Source organism: Lactuca serriola, chromosome 9 (assembly GCF_051521515.1).
Source record: "Lactuca serriola cultivar US96UC23 chromosome 9, Lser_US96UC23_V15, whole genome shotgun sequence".
Taxonomy (NCBI): Eukaryota; Viridiplantae; Streptophyta; class Magnoliopsida; order Asterales; family Asteraceae; genus Lactuca; species Lactuca serriola.
The window spans coordinates 47,878,775-47,897,044 of record NC_136416.1 but is presented as its reverse complement, the minus strand read 5'-3'; the positions used below and the strand labels follow the sequence as shown (position 1 = coordinate 47,897,044).

The 18,270-nt window shown below is 33.0% G+C and overlaps 1 protein-coding gene across 2 annotated transcripts; it reads left to right on the top strand.

Annotated features, from left to right (window-relative positions):
* Positions 1-1,937: 1,937 nt before the first annotated feature.
* LOC145076661 (uncharacterized) lies at positions 1,938-14,770 on the top strand. 2 transcript variants are annotated; one of them, XM_079022470.1, is made up of 10 exons: positions 1,938-2,133; positions 12,752-12,898; positions 13,038-13,089; positions 13,308-13,381; positions 13,474-13,575; positions 13,721-13,861; positions 13,946-13,997; positions 14,078-14,151; positions 14,285-14,374; positions 14,485-14,770. In XM_079022470.1, exons 2-10 carry the CDS (start codon positions 12,774-12,776, stop codon positions 14,531-14,533), a joined length of 759 nt encoding a protein of 252 aa, XP_078878596.1. In that variant the 5' UTR covers positions 1,938-2,133; positions 12,752-12,773; the 3' UTR covers positions 14,534-14,770. The 2 variants fall into 2 exon arrangements, with proteins under 2 accessions (XP_078878596.1, XP_078878597.1); XM_079022471.1 differs by lacking the exon at positions 1,938-2,133 and having other exon boundaries at positions 12,477-12,898.
* The last annotated feature ends 3,500 nt before the right edge of the window (positions 14,771-18,270 follow it).

Sequence of the window (18,270 nt, the reverse complement as noted above, 5' to 3'; positions counted from 1 at the left end):
ATTTATGTCCCAAATCGAAGATTAAAATCTTACATGATTAACAAACTTTATTGTAAAAATAAACTTGAATAATAAAGATGGGTTTGAAGTTTCATTTTTTTTTCTTTCTGTCATGAACCTTCAGGTTTATTATTATTATTATTTTCTCTTTGATTCATATAATAGTCATTTGTCTTAGTCATTTGTCTTTGTAAATTCATGTCCTTTTCCTTCATTAGCTTACTACAACCAGAAGTTAATTGAATCCTGATGCAATAACAAATTTAGTTAAATTAAACAAAAATTATTTCTCTATGGCTACATAAATGGAATAAATACAATATTGGATCGGCTACCATACGTAAACCAGAGAATGAGTAAGATATATCATTTTTTTCCAACAATGACAATAATCATAACTTGTAGGCTTTTAGCACCCACTTCATGAATTGAAAACTGACTGCTATATGCCGGTAAAAGTTGTTCCAATCAACGGTAACCCGTACTCTCCAAAAAAAAGAATAAACAACCTAATTCTTAAATTAAAAAAACTGAAAAAAAAATTATAAAGTGATTCACTCGAAGTGATTATACCGATTTTGTATCCAGTATAATTGAGCGCTCGAGATCATGAAAAAGAAAAGAATCAATTGAAAGAAACAAAACTATGGCGGACAATGTGGGTTCTGAAAAAGTATAATTGTGAAATCATATGAGAAATCAAAACCAAACATCGTGAAATCGTGAAATCACAGCATAGAAGTCAAATAAAAATTAAAATCTTACCGATAATAACCAATGATGGAGCGAAGGTGAAGGATTAATAGTTTTTTGATGTCTTTAGGGGTTTGTTTCATAGCTTCCTTCACTGTATCTGTGCCAAAATCATTGTTGTATAAAAAAAAAAAAATCAATATAGGTATAGCAGAAATGTTGACCTCCACGTATATACGAAGTCGACTAAAGCCCTAATCTATCAAATTCAAATTTGGATAAGATTTAGTTGCTGATTTAAGTCAATATCCTTGATTTCATGAGATTGTGATATCCCAAATTAAGAGGATTTTAAGAGGACAATGATACCAATTTACCAAGTTAAGTGCCTCGATTTAATGCATCATAAGAGCAGTTGCAGTTTAAATGAGTAGGAGGGTAAAATTGGTACTTCACTTTATAAGAATGGAGATGGAGAAGATGTCACGTGGCATAAAAAGGTTTCTTTTATTAAGGATGGAGATTTATAAGTTTGTCACCGTGTCTTTTTATGCTTAAATTAAATGAGTGGTTGAGAATAATTCCCCAATTCTCAATATTTTTTATAGCATTAATACACATCACACTTTTTTTATACAAAAACCATGTATTTTTTTTTTATAATCGTAGAGGCTATTTTTTGCAATTTTGACTTTAATTAATAATACTAAGAAATATATCTACATTACTAAAGAATATCGGTGGAAGTTTTCATCGATATTTTTCTCCTTTAACTTTTAGAAATCGCACTTTCAACATTTATATTTTATAAAATAATTTTTTCTACCCTTTTAATTTTTGAAATGTCATTTTAACTTTCTCCATTTTGAACTCTTTAAAATATGTTTTCATCTCCTATATTTTCTAAACTTTGGTTATTATCCTCTCGTATTATATTTATATTCGAATTATTTTTAATGATTTTCATTTGTTAACTTAAACAAAACTAATTTATTTCATGTATATTTTTATCGAAACAACCTTTATTTTTTCAATAGAAAATAACATATTGTCATATATAAAATTAAAAGTGTCATGACTTTTTTATAAAAAATAAAACTGTAAATTAATTCAAAATATTAAAACTTTAACTAAAGATTCTAAATATCTAGAGTAAATTTGAGACATTATAACCCCCGTGATACACGGTCATCTTGGAATTGCCGCCTCTCCAACCCATACAGCAGCCTCTGTAGGCTGTAGCTCGCCTCTCTCGACTATTGTCACCAAAAAGAAAAAAGTCAAAAAAAAAACATCTAATACTAATAACCACCTCTTATAAGTTCATAGTGAAATAAATTACAATAGTTTGCAGCATCGTCTTCAAGAACTTCATCGTCACCTCATTGCGATCAGACACTCTATTGAGTATCCAAGCACATCATCAGAAGCGTCAAAAAGGTATATAATCATCTTTTTATCAACATATTCAGTTTCTTTTCCAGTCTGGTTGGATTCAATGGCTAGTTTCGATAATGGTTAGAGTTCTTGTTGGCAGAGCACTAAAGAAATCAGTAAATCTTTGGTGGTTTCTTGATGTTCATCTTCAGTATTCTTGTCAAGTATCGTGAGGATTTGGTTTTAAGAAATCGATCAAATATATCTCTGTAATTGAATTTGAATCAACACCAAGCACAAATTATGTGTGATCAAATGTTTTACAAATCACGAAACTAAACAATTTTTAAGTCAAAACCAAGAAACTGTTACGGTAGATTCATCAGACTGATCGTCTTCTTCGGTACTGGACTGCCTAATTCTGTTGGCCTAAGACGGAAAGAAATCAATCCTGATAGAAATCATTTTTGTTACCACAATCTTGATTGGAGCTTTCAGCTCGAGCAAATTAGACTGCCTAAGCCCTAAGGAACACCTCCTTGGATTAGATGCTTCTTGGCAAACTTGTCGAACACAGTATCCTCCATTTCCTATTAAATTTCAATGCCTTGACTCTCTTTCACTAATAAAAGTGAGTATTAGATTACTCATTTTATGAGTATTTTGTATATGGACAAGAGTCCGATGATTTTGGGGGTTCTGTATTAAAAATAATGTGCCTATAAATATAATTTGTTGCATATATAAACGATATCTGTTCATACTACTACGATAACTCGATAAATGCAATAGAAACAATAAAATAATAATGACAATACAACGTATAATTATTCTTACACATATTTATATGAATTTGAGTTGATCATCACCTTTACATAATCAATATATCTTTCTCAATAACTATTATTGTCAATTACATTAAATATTTCTTGTGACATTGTGGATCACAGATATCACTTTAACAATTTTAGTTTTGATACCAAAACCTGTATTATTAACAACAGTAACATCATTGCTTTGATTATAAGGCCTTATGGTATGCTTATCACGAGAAGGTTCGTGGTCTATGTGGCTATTAACCACGGATGTGAACACCATCCCAAGGTTTTAGTGGTGGCTAGTGGTAGAGCTATTTCGTTGTCATATGTGGTGGGAAGAACGGAACACTACGGCCAATAAAATTGCTTCTCTCTCTATTTCTCTCTATCTCTCTCTACCTTTCTCCACCTCTCTCTACAATTTAATTAATTAATATATATATATATATATATATATATATATATATATTTTATTTTAATAATCAAAAAATAAAATGCATATAGTGGTAAGTATCCCAAGCTTTTAGTGGTAGTTAGTGGTGATGATGTGGCACCCACCACTATTGTGGTTAGTGGTGGGTATAACGGATGGCCTAAGAGAAACTTGAGGTTTTTTAGATAGACCTATCAATAGGCCCACTTTGAGACTTTCTTAATTCTTCATCTCTTTTTTATTTTATTTTTTATATTTTCACTATCCAATAGATGCTAATTAGGATGCATAATTTTTGAAAATTATATAAGATATAACATTAACAATAATGTGAAAGTCGTAAACAATTTTTAATTTTAAGCTCAATTTTTATAAACATGAATTGTTGCAATTTTTAAAGTGTGAGCTTTTGGAAATAGAAAAAAGAAAGGACTTTTGTCTTTTTGGATTACCGGATTAATAGACAGTAGAATGAATCATATATAAAATTGATCGTGTTTGTTTGTTTAACTCAACAAACATAAAATCTTGTTTATATTTGTTTATTTATTAAATAAACAACTTTTATGTTGAACAGTATACGAACGATACATCGAATAGTATATTTGTTTACATCCATAAAGATGAAGATATAGATATGGTAGGGAAATGCTATGTAGAAAAAGGGTAACAACAAAGATGGTGAAAAAACTATTTCAACTGTCTCTGAAAACACCAACTTAATTCTTGTTGCATTAAGAGCTAACCAATCAAGAAGGTTGTCCACAATTGTTGTGACATGTTATATGTTTTTCATATTATCCCATTTTCTTGTTTAAAATTTATATCCAGTTTTAGTTTTTCTTACAAATTTGATCAACTGTTAACATTGTTTTCATAGTATTTTAAAGTTGCCAATAAATTTTATTGCATAAAATAGAAAAAAATAGTTTTTTATTTTTTAAAAATTTATATTTTTGGTCTAAGTTTGTAAAGTCCCAAAAATCATAGTAAAATTTTCACTTTTCCAAAAAAAACACCAAGACAATGATTGTTTACAAAATCATTGTTTCAAAAGTATAATTCATAAATTGGAGTTCACGATCACACATGCGTCTTGCCACGATCATCTGAAGTACCTGAAACAATACACTAAAATTGTAAGCACAAAGCTTAGTGAGTTTCCCCAAAAATACCACCACACAAACACATGCGTCTTGCCCACAACATGAGTCTGGCTGGCCTTCCGACCCACAACTCATGCCTGGCTTGCTCCCGAGCCCATATCATAAGTCTGGCTTGCCTTACTGGCTCACAGCTTATACTTGGCATGCTCCCAAGCCCACAACATAAGTTTGGTTTGCCTTACTGGCCCACAACTTATGTCTGGCTTGCTCCCAGGTTTGTTGGCTTCGGCATAGACCAGGATTGCCTCAACCTAACCATACCATGTTGACATATACATAACAGATAACATGTATCCAACAAACAGATTATCATATAACCAAGCAAACAAACAAGCAGATCTACAGATCATTACCGCATAACAACATCCTATATACCAGGACACAAATCTAATAGATCACTACAACAAAGAAACATCCTCTATACTAGGATACATAACCTAATGGGTCAGCATTGGTGCCTTCGACCCACGAATACAATGAGGAAAACCCACCTCTCAGACCGAACAGATAGTTGAATAGGTCTCTGCACCGAATCTCAGCTCTAGTTGTGACCTATTCATCAAACAATGACCAATCTCAAATACAACTCAAAACACCCGAAATACCTTTACGTCAAACTTGGTCAAAGTCAACGGTCAAGAGTCAAAGTAAACTACAACATGTCACCATGTCGTGGTCATCCTTGGCCACGTCATGGCCACCAAATGACAAAAGAGTCGAGTCCCAGCCCAGCCGCCACGTCGTGGGTATTGGGCTCCCTAACAACTAAATGGATTTAGCCGATTTCCTTGATCTTAAGGGCTCCAAAGCCCAAATCGGGTCCATTCTAACGTCCAATCGGATAAAGTTTCCAACTTTATCCCTCTAGACTCTCTAAGGATTAGGGATCCCATTTCTAGACCTCAAAAAGGGCAAGAACAAAACTTGGCTTAACCCATTAAGCAATTTCTCTTGAAGACTACAAGATCCCTTTATCCATAACATTTCTAGCATCAAATAACAACATAAAAATCCTTACTTTCTAAACATGCATGTCTAATGCATGTCTTGGACTCTATTAGGTCAAAATGAGGGGTTTTTTTGCCAAATCTTCCTTGCATGATGCCAAAAATCAATGCTAATTTAGATCCAAAGCATCTAAGGTCCAAAATGACGTGGAGATTCATAAAGTTTGCAACTTTATGAGATCTCACCACCTAATAGTCAAGGACATACATTTTAAGGCATAGAAACCTAGATCTATGCACAAACAACCAAAAAGCTTGAAACTTGGGGACTTACAAGAGTCTAGAAGATGCAAAATAAGATGGTGAGAAGGGTTGCTTGCTGAATCCAAGCCTAATAATCACCTCCTTCTTCTTCAATCAAAAATCAACACAAAAAGCTTAAAGAGCAAAAATAGAGGCTAGGGTTTGCTTGGAGGCTGAGAGGGTGTGATGGAGGTTGAGGTTGAGCAACCCTAGCCATCACATTCCCTTAAATGCAACACAAACCCCGGAGATTAGGGTTTCTCATTAAACAGGTGTCATGTCGTGGCCATAGATTGCCACGTTGTGGCGGCCGTTTAAAACCTATGATACAACGAACATATTCGCGTCGTGGGATGCCTTTACCACGATGTGGTGCTGCCTAAAATCCAAAATATAATAAATTCAAGTACCTCCAAGAATCTGGATGTTACAATTCACCCACACCTGAATCAAACTTCGTCCTTGAAGTCCGCTGGTGAAAACAACTCTGGGTAGTGCTCTTTTATCCCTGCCTCGGGTTCCCAGGTCCACTTGAGACATTCACAATGAACTTCATGACTTGAGGTTCCATAACTGCTATCCATCATTAGTAACCAAACCCCTAATAACAGTTCGTGAATAAACAAAATTTATAATGCAAACACTCTGCAAGAGACTTTCTGATGCACGAATGATACTCCTAACAACCCTTAACTGCTCGCATGATCTAAACCAATTGATTCGTGATTCTCCTGACTTCCAAGAATGCACTAACACCAAAAGTACCACATAAGGAAGAAATAAGCAATCATGATCATTGGGCTTACTGCCTATGTTTGGAATACCTCTACAAGGTCCTCAACATAAGTTTGGATTGCCTCTGAGCCCAAAACATGAGTCTGGAATGCCCTTCCTATCCCTCAGCCCATGTCTGGAATGTTCCCGATATCACGCCGATCTTGTCGACATTCCATCACTCTCCTGAAAACTCACGACCAGAATCATGGGGGCATAAAGACGCTTGACCTCATTCCACCTCCTTGAAGGAACCCAATCAACGTTCCTCTCAACACTAACTGAACACAACAATGTCATACTCTTTGACCACACACAATTCCTTTTCACAATTCATGCTACAGCCAATGTAAAATCCGATGAAAAAATGGTCACACATGACCCGAGAATAGGATAGACGATCGCACTATTGTTCAAATTTAAAGGCTATATCCCAAATAAGAACCATGCATATAATTCGAAACAAGTTCTCCATTACTATCTTGACCAACCCATATACACCCATCACTACAATATCTAATGAACTTACCACAATACATAACAGATAACATGTATCCAACAAACAGATAATCATATAACCAGTCAAACAAACAGGCAGATCTACAGGTCACTATCGCATAGCAACATCCTATATACCAAGACACAAACCTAATAGATCACTACAACAAAGAAACCTCTTCTATACTAGGATACATAAGCTAATAGGTCAGCATTGGTGCCTTCGAACCACAAGTACAATGAGGAAAACTCACCTCTCAGACCGAACAAATAGCTGAATAGGTCTCTGCTCCGAATCTCAACTCTAGCCGTCACATATTCATCAAACAGTGACCAATCTCAAATACAACTCAAAATACCCGAAATACCCTTAGGTTGGTCGAAGTCAACAGTCAATAGTCAAAGTCAACTACAGCAGGTCACCATGTTGTGGCCACCAAATGACAAAACAGTCGAGTTCCAACCCAACCGCCATGCCATGGAGGCCTTGGCCACATAGTGGGAAATAGGCTCCCTGACAACTAAATGGATTAAGCCGATTTCCTTGATCTTAAGAGCTCCAAAGCCCAAATGTGGTAAATTCTTAGGTCTAATTGGATAAAGTTTCCAAATATATCCCTCTAGACTCTCTAAGGATTAGGGATCCCATTTCTAGACCTCAAAAAGCGCAAGAACAAAACTTGGCTTAACCCATTAAGCACTTTATGTTGAAGACTACAAGATCCCTTTATCCAGAATGTTTCTAGCATCAAATAACAACATAAAAATCGTTACTTTCTAGACATGCATGTCCAATGCATGTCTTGGACTCTATTAGATCAAAATGAGGGTTTTTGGCCAAATCTTCCTTGCATGATGCTAAAACTCAATGCTAATCTAGATCCAAAGCATCTAAGGTCCAAAATGACATGGATATTCATAAAGTTGGCAACTTTAGGATATCTCACCACCCAATAGTCAAGTACATAAAGTTTAAGGAATAGAAATCTAGATCTATGCACAAATAACCAAAAAAATTGGAAGTTAGGGACTTACAAGAGTCTAGAAGATGCACAATAAGATGGTGAGAATGGATGCTTGTTGAATCCAATCCTAGAAGTCACCTCCTTCTTCAATCAAAAATCAACACAAAAAGCTAAGAGATCAAAAATGGAGGCTAGGGTTTGCTTGGAGGCTAAGAGTGTGTGATGAATGCTGAGGGTGAGCAACCCTAGCCATCACATTCCCTTAAATATGGCGTTGACCTTGAAGATTAGGGTTTCCCATTAAACAGCTGTCACACTATGATGGCCATTTAAAACCCACGATACAACGACCATAGCCACGTCGTGGGATGCCATCACTACGACGTGGTGCTACGTAAAATCCAAAATATAATAAATTCAAGTACCTCCAAGAATCCGGATGTTACAAAGTTTTAAATTTTGTTACATTATTTGTGCAAATATTTTTTTTACAAATTCATTCTAAATTTAATTTTTCTTTACAAACCAGCTTTGTTATATAAAAAAGATAAATTACGAATAGCAAAGTTTGGTTTATATGTTTTGATCCCCTTTTTATGTGGGTTGGTTGAATAGGTTTCAATGTATTTTCGTATATGATCTACATTTGTTTTGATTGTAAAATGATTTTAAAAATGCTTTAGATAAAGTTTGAAAATGTTCTCAAAAGCATTGTAAAATAAGTTGTAAAAAAAGTTAAAAATATTGCAAATCATTTTTTTTAGAACGGTGGGTTAGTATATATGTCTAGGATAGAACCCATGACCTCCTTATTGAATAAAAAATTTTGAAAAAAAACTCTTAAAAAGTTGATTTGAGAAAAAAAAAATAGTAAAATAATAAAATAATAACTAGATTTGGACGAATTTATAAAAGAGAAATTTGACCAAAAGTATAACAACATTTCAAATTTAGAAAAAAAAAATTAAATAATATAAGGGAAAACGACACGTTAGCCCAACGACATATTTCAACTTTGCCTTTTCAGTCTCTTAACTTATTTTTGTGCTTTATATGAGAATTTAGCTATATTTATCGGGTCTAGTTGATCACTTTGGACAAAATAAAGGGGTAACCAAGTTGCCCATTTACATACTGTATATTTTTCTCGGCCCACATAAGATAATTCTTTTGGTTTTAAAGGAGATGTGATATGACATCATCCACGTTAACTCCCCTAGATAAAACCCTCTTATATCCATCTAAACAGTTTATTCGCAGTCAATACCTTTGAAAAAATCAAGACCCATATAATACCCACATCTCAATTTCTCATAAATTTAAGAATCTTCGAAACCACCATCACAACCCTAGCCATCGTCAGTTGGGAATCTTAGATTGGAGCCATGTTTGATGAAAACTAGGACCTTCAAATCAATCCCACCGGAGAACACTTCATTGATCGGAAGCCAGATTGTTTTTCAATCCTGATAGACTTATTACGAACAGGCAAGCTTTACGTTCCACCAAAACTATTGGAAAAATTCATGTATCGAGAAGACTTGTTTTATGGCCTCATGGACCACATCCGATCAACAAAATGGGGGCAGTTCGACGACAAACTTCTTCAACCTTCAAAATATGTCACCAGTCGAGCAACAGTCGAGCAACAGGCGATTGAGCATCGATCTGAGCGTCCCCTGATGGCGGCTGTTGTGTTACCCATGGTCCACATTTACGATTGGATGTTAGAAGAACATCCTCCAATCAACCTCGATTTCTAACGGGTCAATGAAGCAGGTGACGACGGGAGAATCCGGAAGACTTCACACAGCCGCATATAAAGTTTATTTTCTGTTTATTATGCTTTGTATCATTTCCAGTGAGACTTATTCTTCTGTTCTGGTGATTTTTTTTTCTTTTCATTAATGCATCAGATTTTGGTGACAGTGTGGTTTTTATCGGAACTCCTTAGTCGTTGTATTCCACCCTACAACGACAACCACCTTGCACGCTCAAGGAAAGGAAGCAGGCGAAAACGAGAGTTATAGCGTCGAAGGACTTGTTTGGACGAGAGTTATATGAAATAACTGAAGACCCACTTCTTGTCTTGTCTCAAAATACAAAGTTTCAAGATGGTTTTTGGCCATTATCATTGTATCTTTGGTCAAATATGTTTAACGAGTCAAAACTGGAAATTAGCCGCCCATATAATTATTGACCTGGCTGCATATGTACATGTGGCAGCTTCCACCGCCCGATTTAGGTTACATGGACAAAATGAATAGACCACTAACAACTTTATTCCTTTATACAACACAAAAATAAGTTAAATGACTGAAAATACAAAATCAAAATATATTGTTTGACTAATGTGTCATTTTCACATAATATAATAATGACTTTTATATTACAACCATAACAAAAAAAAATTATTATCTTACATATTCATGTAAAATTTACCTTTTTTACATAGATTGATTAAAAATTTGTGTCTATATGTAATAAAAACATAGAAAAAAAAAATTCACTTTTACAAATTAACATTTTTTATAATATGTTTTCTAGCTTTTCTTTTACAATTTTGTATTTTTCTTTTACAAATTTGTATCCATGTATATAAGGTTCTACAAACATGAAAATTTTGTGTTTTAAATATTTGTTTTTATAAATTTGCAAAGAAACCTAAGTTGTAAAAAATTTGGAAAAAAAAAAGTTGTATAAAAAGTAATTTTATAAATGGACTACTTTTTATAAACAAATTTGTAACATTCAGTTGTATAAAAGTTGTAAAATATAGTTATAAACAAATATTTTTTTAAAAAAATACTTAGATTTTAAAAACATGTAAAATTTTATATAGAAGTTTGGAAAAAAGTTTATATACATTTTTTTTTGACAAAAAACAATAATAAAAATTAAAACTTGGACTAAAATTGTAAAATATTGTTGTTACCTTTATCAAGTGTGTAAATTTATGTTTTAGTGACATTTGAAATAATATGTTTACATTACTTGGTGTTAACCCCATCAAAATAGTTCAATAATAAGTATTATAAGAATTTGGACCATATGATTATGATAAACCCTAAACTGTATCACTGACGACTAATGTCAATTGCGTCACAAAACCTATTATATGAAGATAAAGGTTAAACGGAGTGTTCAATGCATAGGAGCTAGCCACATTAACCAGACATCCTTCCACATGACACATTGGGTTTAAGAAATGGTGTTCAATACACACTCACTAGGAGAGAGAGAGAGAGAGAGAGAGAGAGAGAGAGATTCTCTCCTGTGTGATTGTCCATAGCCCAACTCAACTCACTCCATTTGCATCTCACTAAGTATAGAAATTGATGTTTCATCAATGATTTGATTCATACATCAATCTTATGAACCACTCCGTATAGACTAGATTGTAAAACACTAATAATAATTTGTGTATATAGAGTTTGAAACTTGACTCTCGTGGGAATTTCACGTTACAACCCTTAGTTTACATCGTATAGTTGATATGATCATATGATTATATGTACTTAGTTTGAGGACCAAGTGGTTATTTAATAAAAACAACAGATTGAGACCATGAGATTTGCTTATTAATCAGAATAAAAAATATCTTACTTATAAGGGATTTTCTAACATGTGCCCTAAGGGCACATATAATAAATATTAATTATGAAAAATATTACCATAATTAAATTCAAAATACATTTATTATGGAGATTATTAATGCATTTCACATTTAATTATGGTAATATTCGTTATAATTAATGTATTTATATTTAATTATGGTAATATTTGTCATTAATTAATACTTCTTATATGTGCCCTTATGACACATATTAAAAAAAATCCCTATATATAATAACCTTTTTCATAAAAAAAAAAAAAAAGTAAAATACAGTATTTGTCCTTGTGGTTTGTTCAATTCATTATTTTTGGTCTTAGTATTGTGATTTGATCATGGAAGGTTTTTATTGCACTATTTGGTGTCACCTTTGGTGTATGGGTCCGTTATCCTCAGTTAAGCTCTGTTACTAACACCGTAAAAAGACTTTCTTACCCATACAATAAACTTGATAAAAGTTATAAATTACAAGGACTACTTATGTAAAAGCTATAAATCACAAACCGGTTTGAAGAAAAACGGGAAAAAGGGGGAAAGGATGTAAGTGGCTTGAGATTCGATCTGAAATACAAAATCATGTTTGCATTTTGGTTAAGTTTAGTATCCCCGATATATGTATACTTTACATTTTTGTTATGACAAGGTCAAGGTATATAAAATTTTCAGGAGATTGATGTTCTTGTAACTTGTACATAATGTGTTTAAAGTTGGATCAGATTTGAAGAAACTCATACCAAAATTAACATAAAATTCTAATGATAACATTTGGGTCTCTCCAATTATGCTCCAAGATCTTGTCTTTGCATGCTTTGCTCTGGGGTTATTGGTTTTTTAAGATTTTGACTTTTTACAGAAATGGTCCCTCTAGTGTGTTTGTTTTGTTTATTGATATAGTATGAGGGCAATATTGTCTTTTTCAAAATTTTAACCGCCTTGTTAGTCTGGTTAGTTACAGTAACCAAAGATGATACCAAACAGTGTAATAGGAACCTTTCATGATCAAATCACAATACTAGAACAAAAAATGATGATTTGGGTAAAAACCACAGGGACCAAAACTGTATTTTACTCAAAAATGTAAAACAGGCAAATATTTTTAAATATCAAATTTTGAACTCTACTGATCATCGTCGTCATCACTAAGACATTTCCCTCTGCATACAGTGACACAGACGACGGAGCAATAATGGCGGCGTCGGTGGTAGTCGCGTTGAAGACGCTGTTTATCTTATTAGCTTTGACGATGACAGCTCTAGCTGTTTGGGCAATCGGCACGCATGGTCTCGCTGCTTGTGTTGACCTAACTTCAAGGTAAGTCACGAGCTTAAATTACAGATGTAGGAGATTTGTTTTCCCTTTTAAAATTGAATACATAATTATATAACTGTAATTTCTTTATCCATGAAAGTGTAATTTCTTCTCTACTTTATTACTTTTCTGTTAATTGCAGGTGGTTGGTAGTGACACTGATAAACTTTTACATAAATCTTGGTGTTATACTGGTAAGAAAGTTCATTTCAGTTACATGAACTTACAACTTTACAAGGCTAAGTTTGTTGTTTTGTTTTCCATCAATTTGAACTCTGAATCTGTTCTATCTACAAAAATCCCTCTGTATTCAGACTTCAGAGTAATATTTGGATTAATATATATGCTTCTCTCTTTTACTTGTTGAATCAAATGGACTTATATGTGGTTGTATATATACTTGCAATCTTAGGCTTGGATAATCTACAAGGAATCAAGCTGGATCAAGGCAGCTGTATTGATACCTGTTGTACTTTTTGCAGGAAGGTAATTAAACTTTATTATTATTATTATTATTATTATTATTATTATTACTACAAGTGTAACATGTTTTGAGTAAATTTTCGTTCCTTCTACAGCCCTATTACAAGTGCATACGTGGCTCTGCAGTTCTTTAAGTTGTCACCAGAAGAATCATCAAAGGATCCATTATATTTTGTGTTGGTGAGACATCAAAAAAAGTAAGAATCACGATCACCCTTTACATAATTACATTACATGATATCTTTCGAGGGACATGTATAATAATGATTAAAAAAAAATTAAAATCCAGTAAAAATATTTGCTAACATGGTTGTAATTTTATTATATATTTGGGTTATATAGGGATGCCATGGGATACAAGAGGGGACATTCTGTTTTAATTGCAAAAATAATCATTTCTGCACTAGGCTGCTTGATGTTGGGAACTTTTATTTATGTGCTTATTGTTGATGGATCTCCATTCAATGCCACTGTATTATCAAGGTACAATTTAAAATTTCCCTTTTATTTAATTTATGTAAAAAAGTGTAATAGTAAATGATCATATATAGTTATAAATGCTCGCAGGTGCATGATAGCAACAACCACCGATGTCTATTTCTGTATTGTCACTGTAGCAGTAAGCCTTTCGAACTATACTGAAAAGAGCTTTTTCGACTTTTGTTATAACAAGAATGTTTGATTGCTTGTTTTGATCAGGTGTGGATTGTATATAAGGAATCGAGTTGGATAAGTGCTTTCTTTTGGATACTTTCACTTTTATGTTTTGGAGGGTAAGCATAATATATATGTGGGACGTGAATTTATTTGCATTTAACATTATTAGCTTCTCAAAATGATTTAGGTTTCTCAACATTTATATCATTTTTTGTTACGTTCTTATGCCTTGATATAACTATTTCACAGCATTGCTACATGTGTATACATATTGCGGGAGTTGTTTTACCTTTCACCTCAGCAACCACTTTCCGCCATACTTTTCAACAGTAGTAACAAGTAAGTCTTGCTAAGAGAAGTGATTAATATACTGTACATCATATAAATTGTTGTTGTTTTGGTTAAAATTTTGTTTTAAGTGTTTTTTTGATGTCTTTTGAATCTTACAGAGACTTGTTGTCAAGTGATCCACTGTTGATGGCGCATACCAATGTATAATCAGGGTCTGCAGCAGTTTGTTTTTTCCAAGTGTATCTTTTTATGATTTCAAAAAAGATGAAATTTTCTGAACATGAAGTTGTTAGAATTAATAAGTTCAGTAAAAAAAACTTTATTCACCTTTGATCGGGAACTTAATTGCATCCTGGCGTTGAGCAAATTGAAGCTTGATTCAATGTTAATTGATCCAATAGATGTTATATTTGTTTACTTCAAATTATAATGTTGTTCAATTAATAGATGAATTTCTAATCCGAAAATTATCATTGAGTGTCAAAATAATAGACTGCCCTCCTCTTCGATAGATGAAAGCAACATATAATTAAAATGTATGATATATATATAGCTAAATTGTGGAGATGAATTAAGTTTGATTGCCTTTTATTTGTTTTCACAAAGGGGAAGTGGTGTGAGGATAGAACCCAGAAATTATTCAGATGGAAACAAAAAGAAATCCCAATGGCAGGCATCAATCCGATCGTTTTTCCAAAACAGCTTTGGATTTGGATTGATAGTAGTAATGACGCTTACAAAAATTTGTATTCTTAATACTAAGGGAATTTTGTATATGTCCTTAAATAAGGGTAAAATATAATATTTGTCTGTCTTAATATCTTAATATCTAACTATCATATTTGCTTAAATCTTGTTTTTTTTTATATATTTTTAAACATTTTATATTTTTTTTATAATTTAAAATCATTTAGTTATTAAAAAGAATTAAATGAACCATAGTATCCCTGCTTCTTAGTATCGTTAGTATTGGAAAGCTTTGATTAAGATGAATAACACGGATGCCCACATCAACCCTAGCAGAAGAGAGGACCATCGGTCGGTTTACCTGTGTTCACCATAGTCGTTGACATCACCCTCCGCCATTGAAAGTCATCGTTCAAACTTCGTCTCCCGCATTGTCCCTACGCGTCTTAATGTTCTGGTTCAAGATGTTACTTTCTCGCATCCATTCAAAGTTGGTGATTCTTAGATGGTGTTTTTTTTTTCAAAAAAAATTTTTGAGCACTTATGTCTACGGGCAAAAAGACAGTTACATCTACACGTTTTTGCAGACTGTTTGTCTTTTAGAAGACCGCAGACGTCAAAACGTTTGTACGTCATCTTCTCCAAAAAGATATGAACCAAAGTTTGCAGACGGGAAAATATTTTCGCATACATCTTTTAGACAAAAAGAGAATAACAAAATATATAACTTGAAAATTTAGATCACACTTTTCTTTCAAAAAATTAGCTATTACACTTTTATTTTTATTTTTTGCCAAGTAAAAATTAAAAAAAAAATTTAGTAAAATAATATTTTCCAAAAATATTATAACGTTTATTTTCATCTAGGCAATACATATCTCTAAAATTTGTATCAGTCTTTAAATTTTTTATTTAGATAGTAAATAATCTTCCATTTCCGTTTCTAATAAATCATTATTGATGTTAATTCCACTAACCTAAGTTTGATTCTTTGCATATAATATAATTTTGTCACTAAATGACAAAATGGGTTCAAATATACCATTAAAACTTTGACGTTTATAAACTTTTGTCTATGGTCACAAAATTGAATTTGCGGTTCATTTTGTTTCAACTATACCAACATATCCATACTTTTAAAATCATCAAACCTGATAAACTTAGGATAATTTGATCGCCGATCATCAATGGAATAGTTTGTTAATATAACTTTGATAATATTTTGTAAATACATTCCTAACAAATGTTAAAAAATTTCAAGTTATATATTTTCTATCTTAGTTTAAAATTTTAATTAATTATTTATATCTTTATAGAGAAACATTATACTTTTGATGTCTTGTATACATACATTCCAGGATTTTAATGATGTAAGACTAAAATTATTAAAATTTTAAAGTTTAAAAAAACATTTTATTGATATTTCAATTTATTTTAATAACTTGTAGACATTAAAAAAAACAATATTTTTCTTATAGATGATAGATGTTTAGTTCACCTCTTTTTTTGCAGATATCTGTAGATATGATTCGCGGACCGCATACATTTTATATTTTTTAAAAAAAAACAAACAACACCTTAGCCCGTGTTTTCGAAGATAGATTTGAATAACATCCATGAAAACTAAAATCATTAAAGTAGTAAAGATACATGTGCGACAACATTGACTGTAAATTGATCAAATGAAATACTTTGCAAAAGCCCCAAAATGATGATGAAATTTAAGATAACGAATTGATTAATCAACTACTACATCAAAATAGACAGGTATCGATGAGATTCATAATTGATATTCGTAATTGATTAGTACAAACTTTGGATTACCTAATTGGCTAACTATATTAATAGTTAATTAGTCGACATAGTTCTGAGACTAGCGGTCAAGTAAGACACTGGGGCTAAGGAAAAACGTTGAGTACAAACGTTGATTAGTACAAACATTGAGTGAGCCACTGGGGTTATGGGTTATCAACAACCCTAAGACTATCAGCAGTCCTATGGGCTCATAGCAACCCTAAGGGTTATCAGAAACCATGTGGGTTGTCAGTAACCCTACAAATTATCAACAGTCATGGAATCGTTAGCAATCTTAATGATAGATATAACAACAATCAACAACTAGAACATAAACACAGACAACTATCTACACTAGTCTATCTATCTAGTAGTTCACTACTACATACCGGGACCCACATTGTACTCTACGTCAACATTAACAGATCGTTAATGAATGCATAGCTATATGTAATCAGTGGTGTGATAGACAATCGAACAGGTGATCCCACTCTAGAGCCACAACCAAAAAATGAACAGGCAAGAAAGCCTAGATCAAGAGTTCTTAGGCTATCGTATACGATTGCATATAACCCCTAGGACACTCAACTCGACGATCACCGACCTCATGATACTCTAACCAACATACCACTACTCATATATCCTGACCTACATATGGGTAATTAGCAACCCTACGAACTATCAGCAGTCGTGGAGTTATCATCAACTCGGTGAATACACATAACAACAATCAGTAATAAGACTAGGCCAATCTACTATGCACCCTACTATGACATAGGTAATATAGAGAGGAAAATCACATGAATCGAAGACCCACGAAAACACAGCAATGCCCTCACTCCTTACACCGATCTCCCTCGTGAACCGGCTAGTACTAAACAAAGATAGATTATTAATCAATAACCCAATTCCTTCAAGTTTGACATAAAGTCAAACTTGTCAAAAGTCAACATTCAATAGTCAATAAAAGTCAACGGCAACCAAGTCAACACTCACCATGTCGTGGAGAAACACTCATAAAAATGTGGAGACCTCATGGTCATGTTGTAGGCATGTCAGGACAAAACAATCGACATACAGTACTCTTCAACAGCGTGGCAATCCCTTGGCCATGTCGTGGTTCATGGCAGAATGTCATATTCTTCATTAGGAGCTTAATACTTACAGATCTAAACCCACAACATCAGACCAAATCCTTTTCAATGACTTAATGGATAAAGTTTCCAACTTTATCCATTAGGACTCCACCACAAGGCAAGATCTATAGTTCTAAATCCATTAAGTCCTTAATGAGGCCAAAACTTGGACATGGACACAAAGGTTTAGGCCCAAGCCCTTTAGGGTTTAGATTAGGTCTCTTATGTATCCTTATTTATATGAGGTTTAACCTCACTATTTATCAATCAAGGAATCTATTATCTTACATGGTATCAGAGCTCTAGGTTAAAACATTACTTCTTACC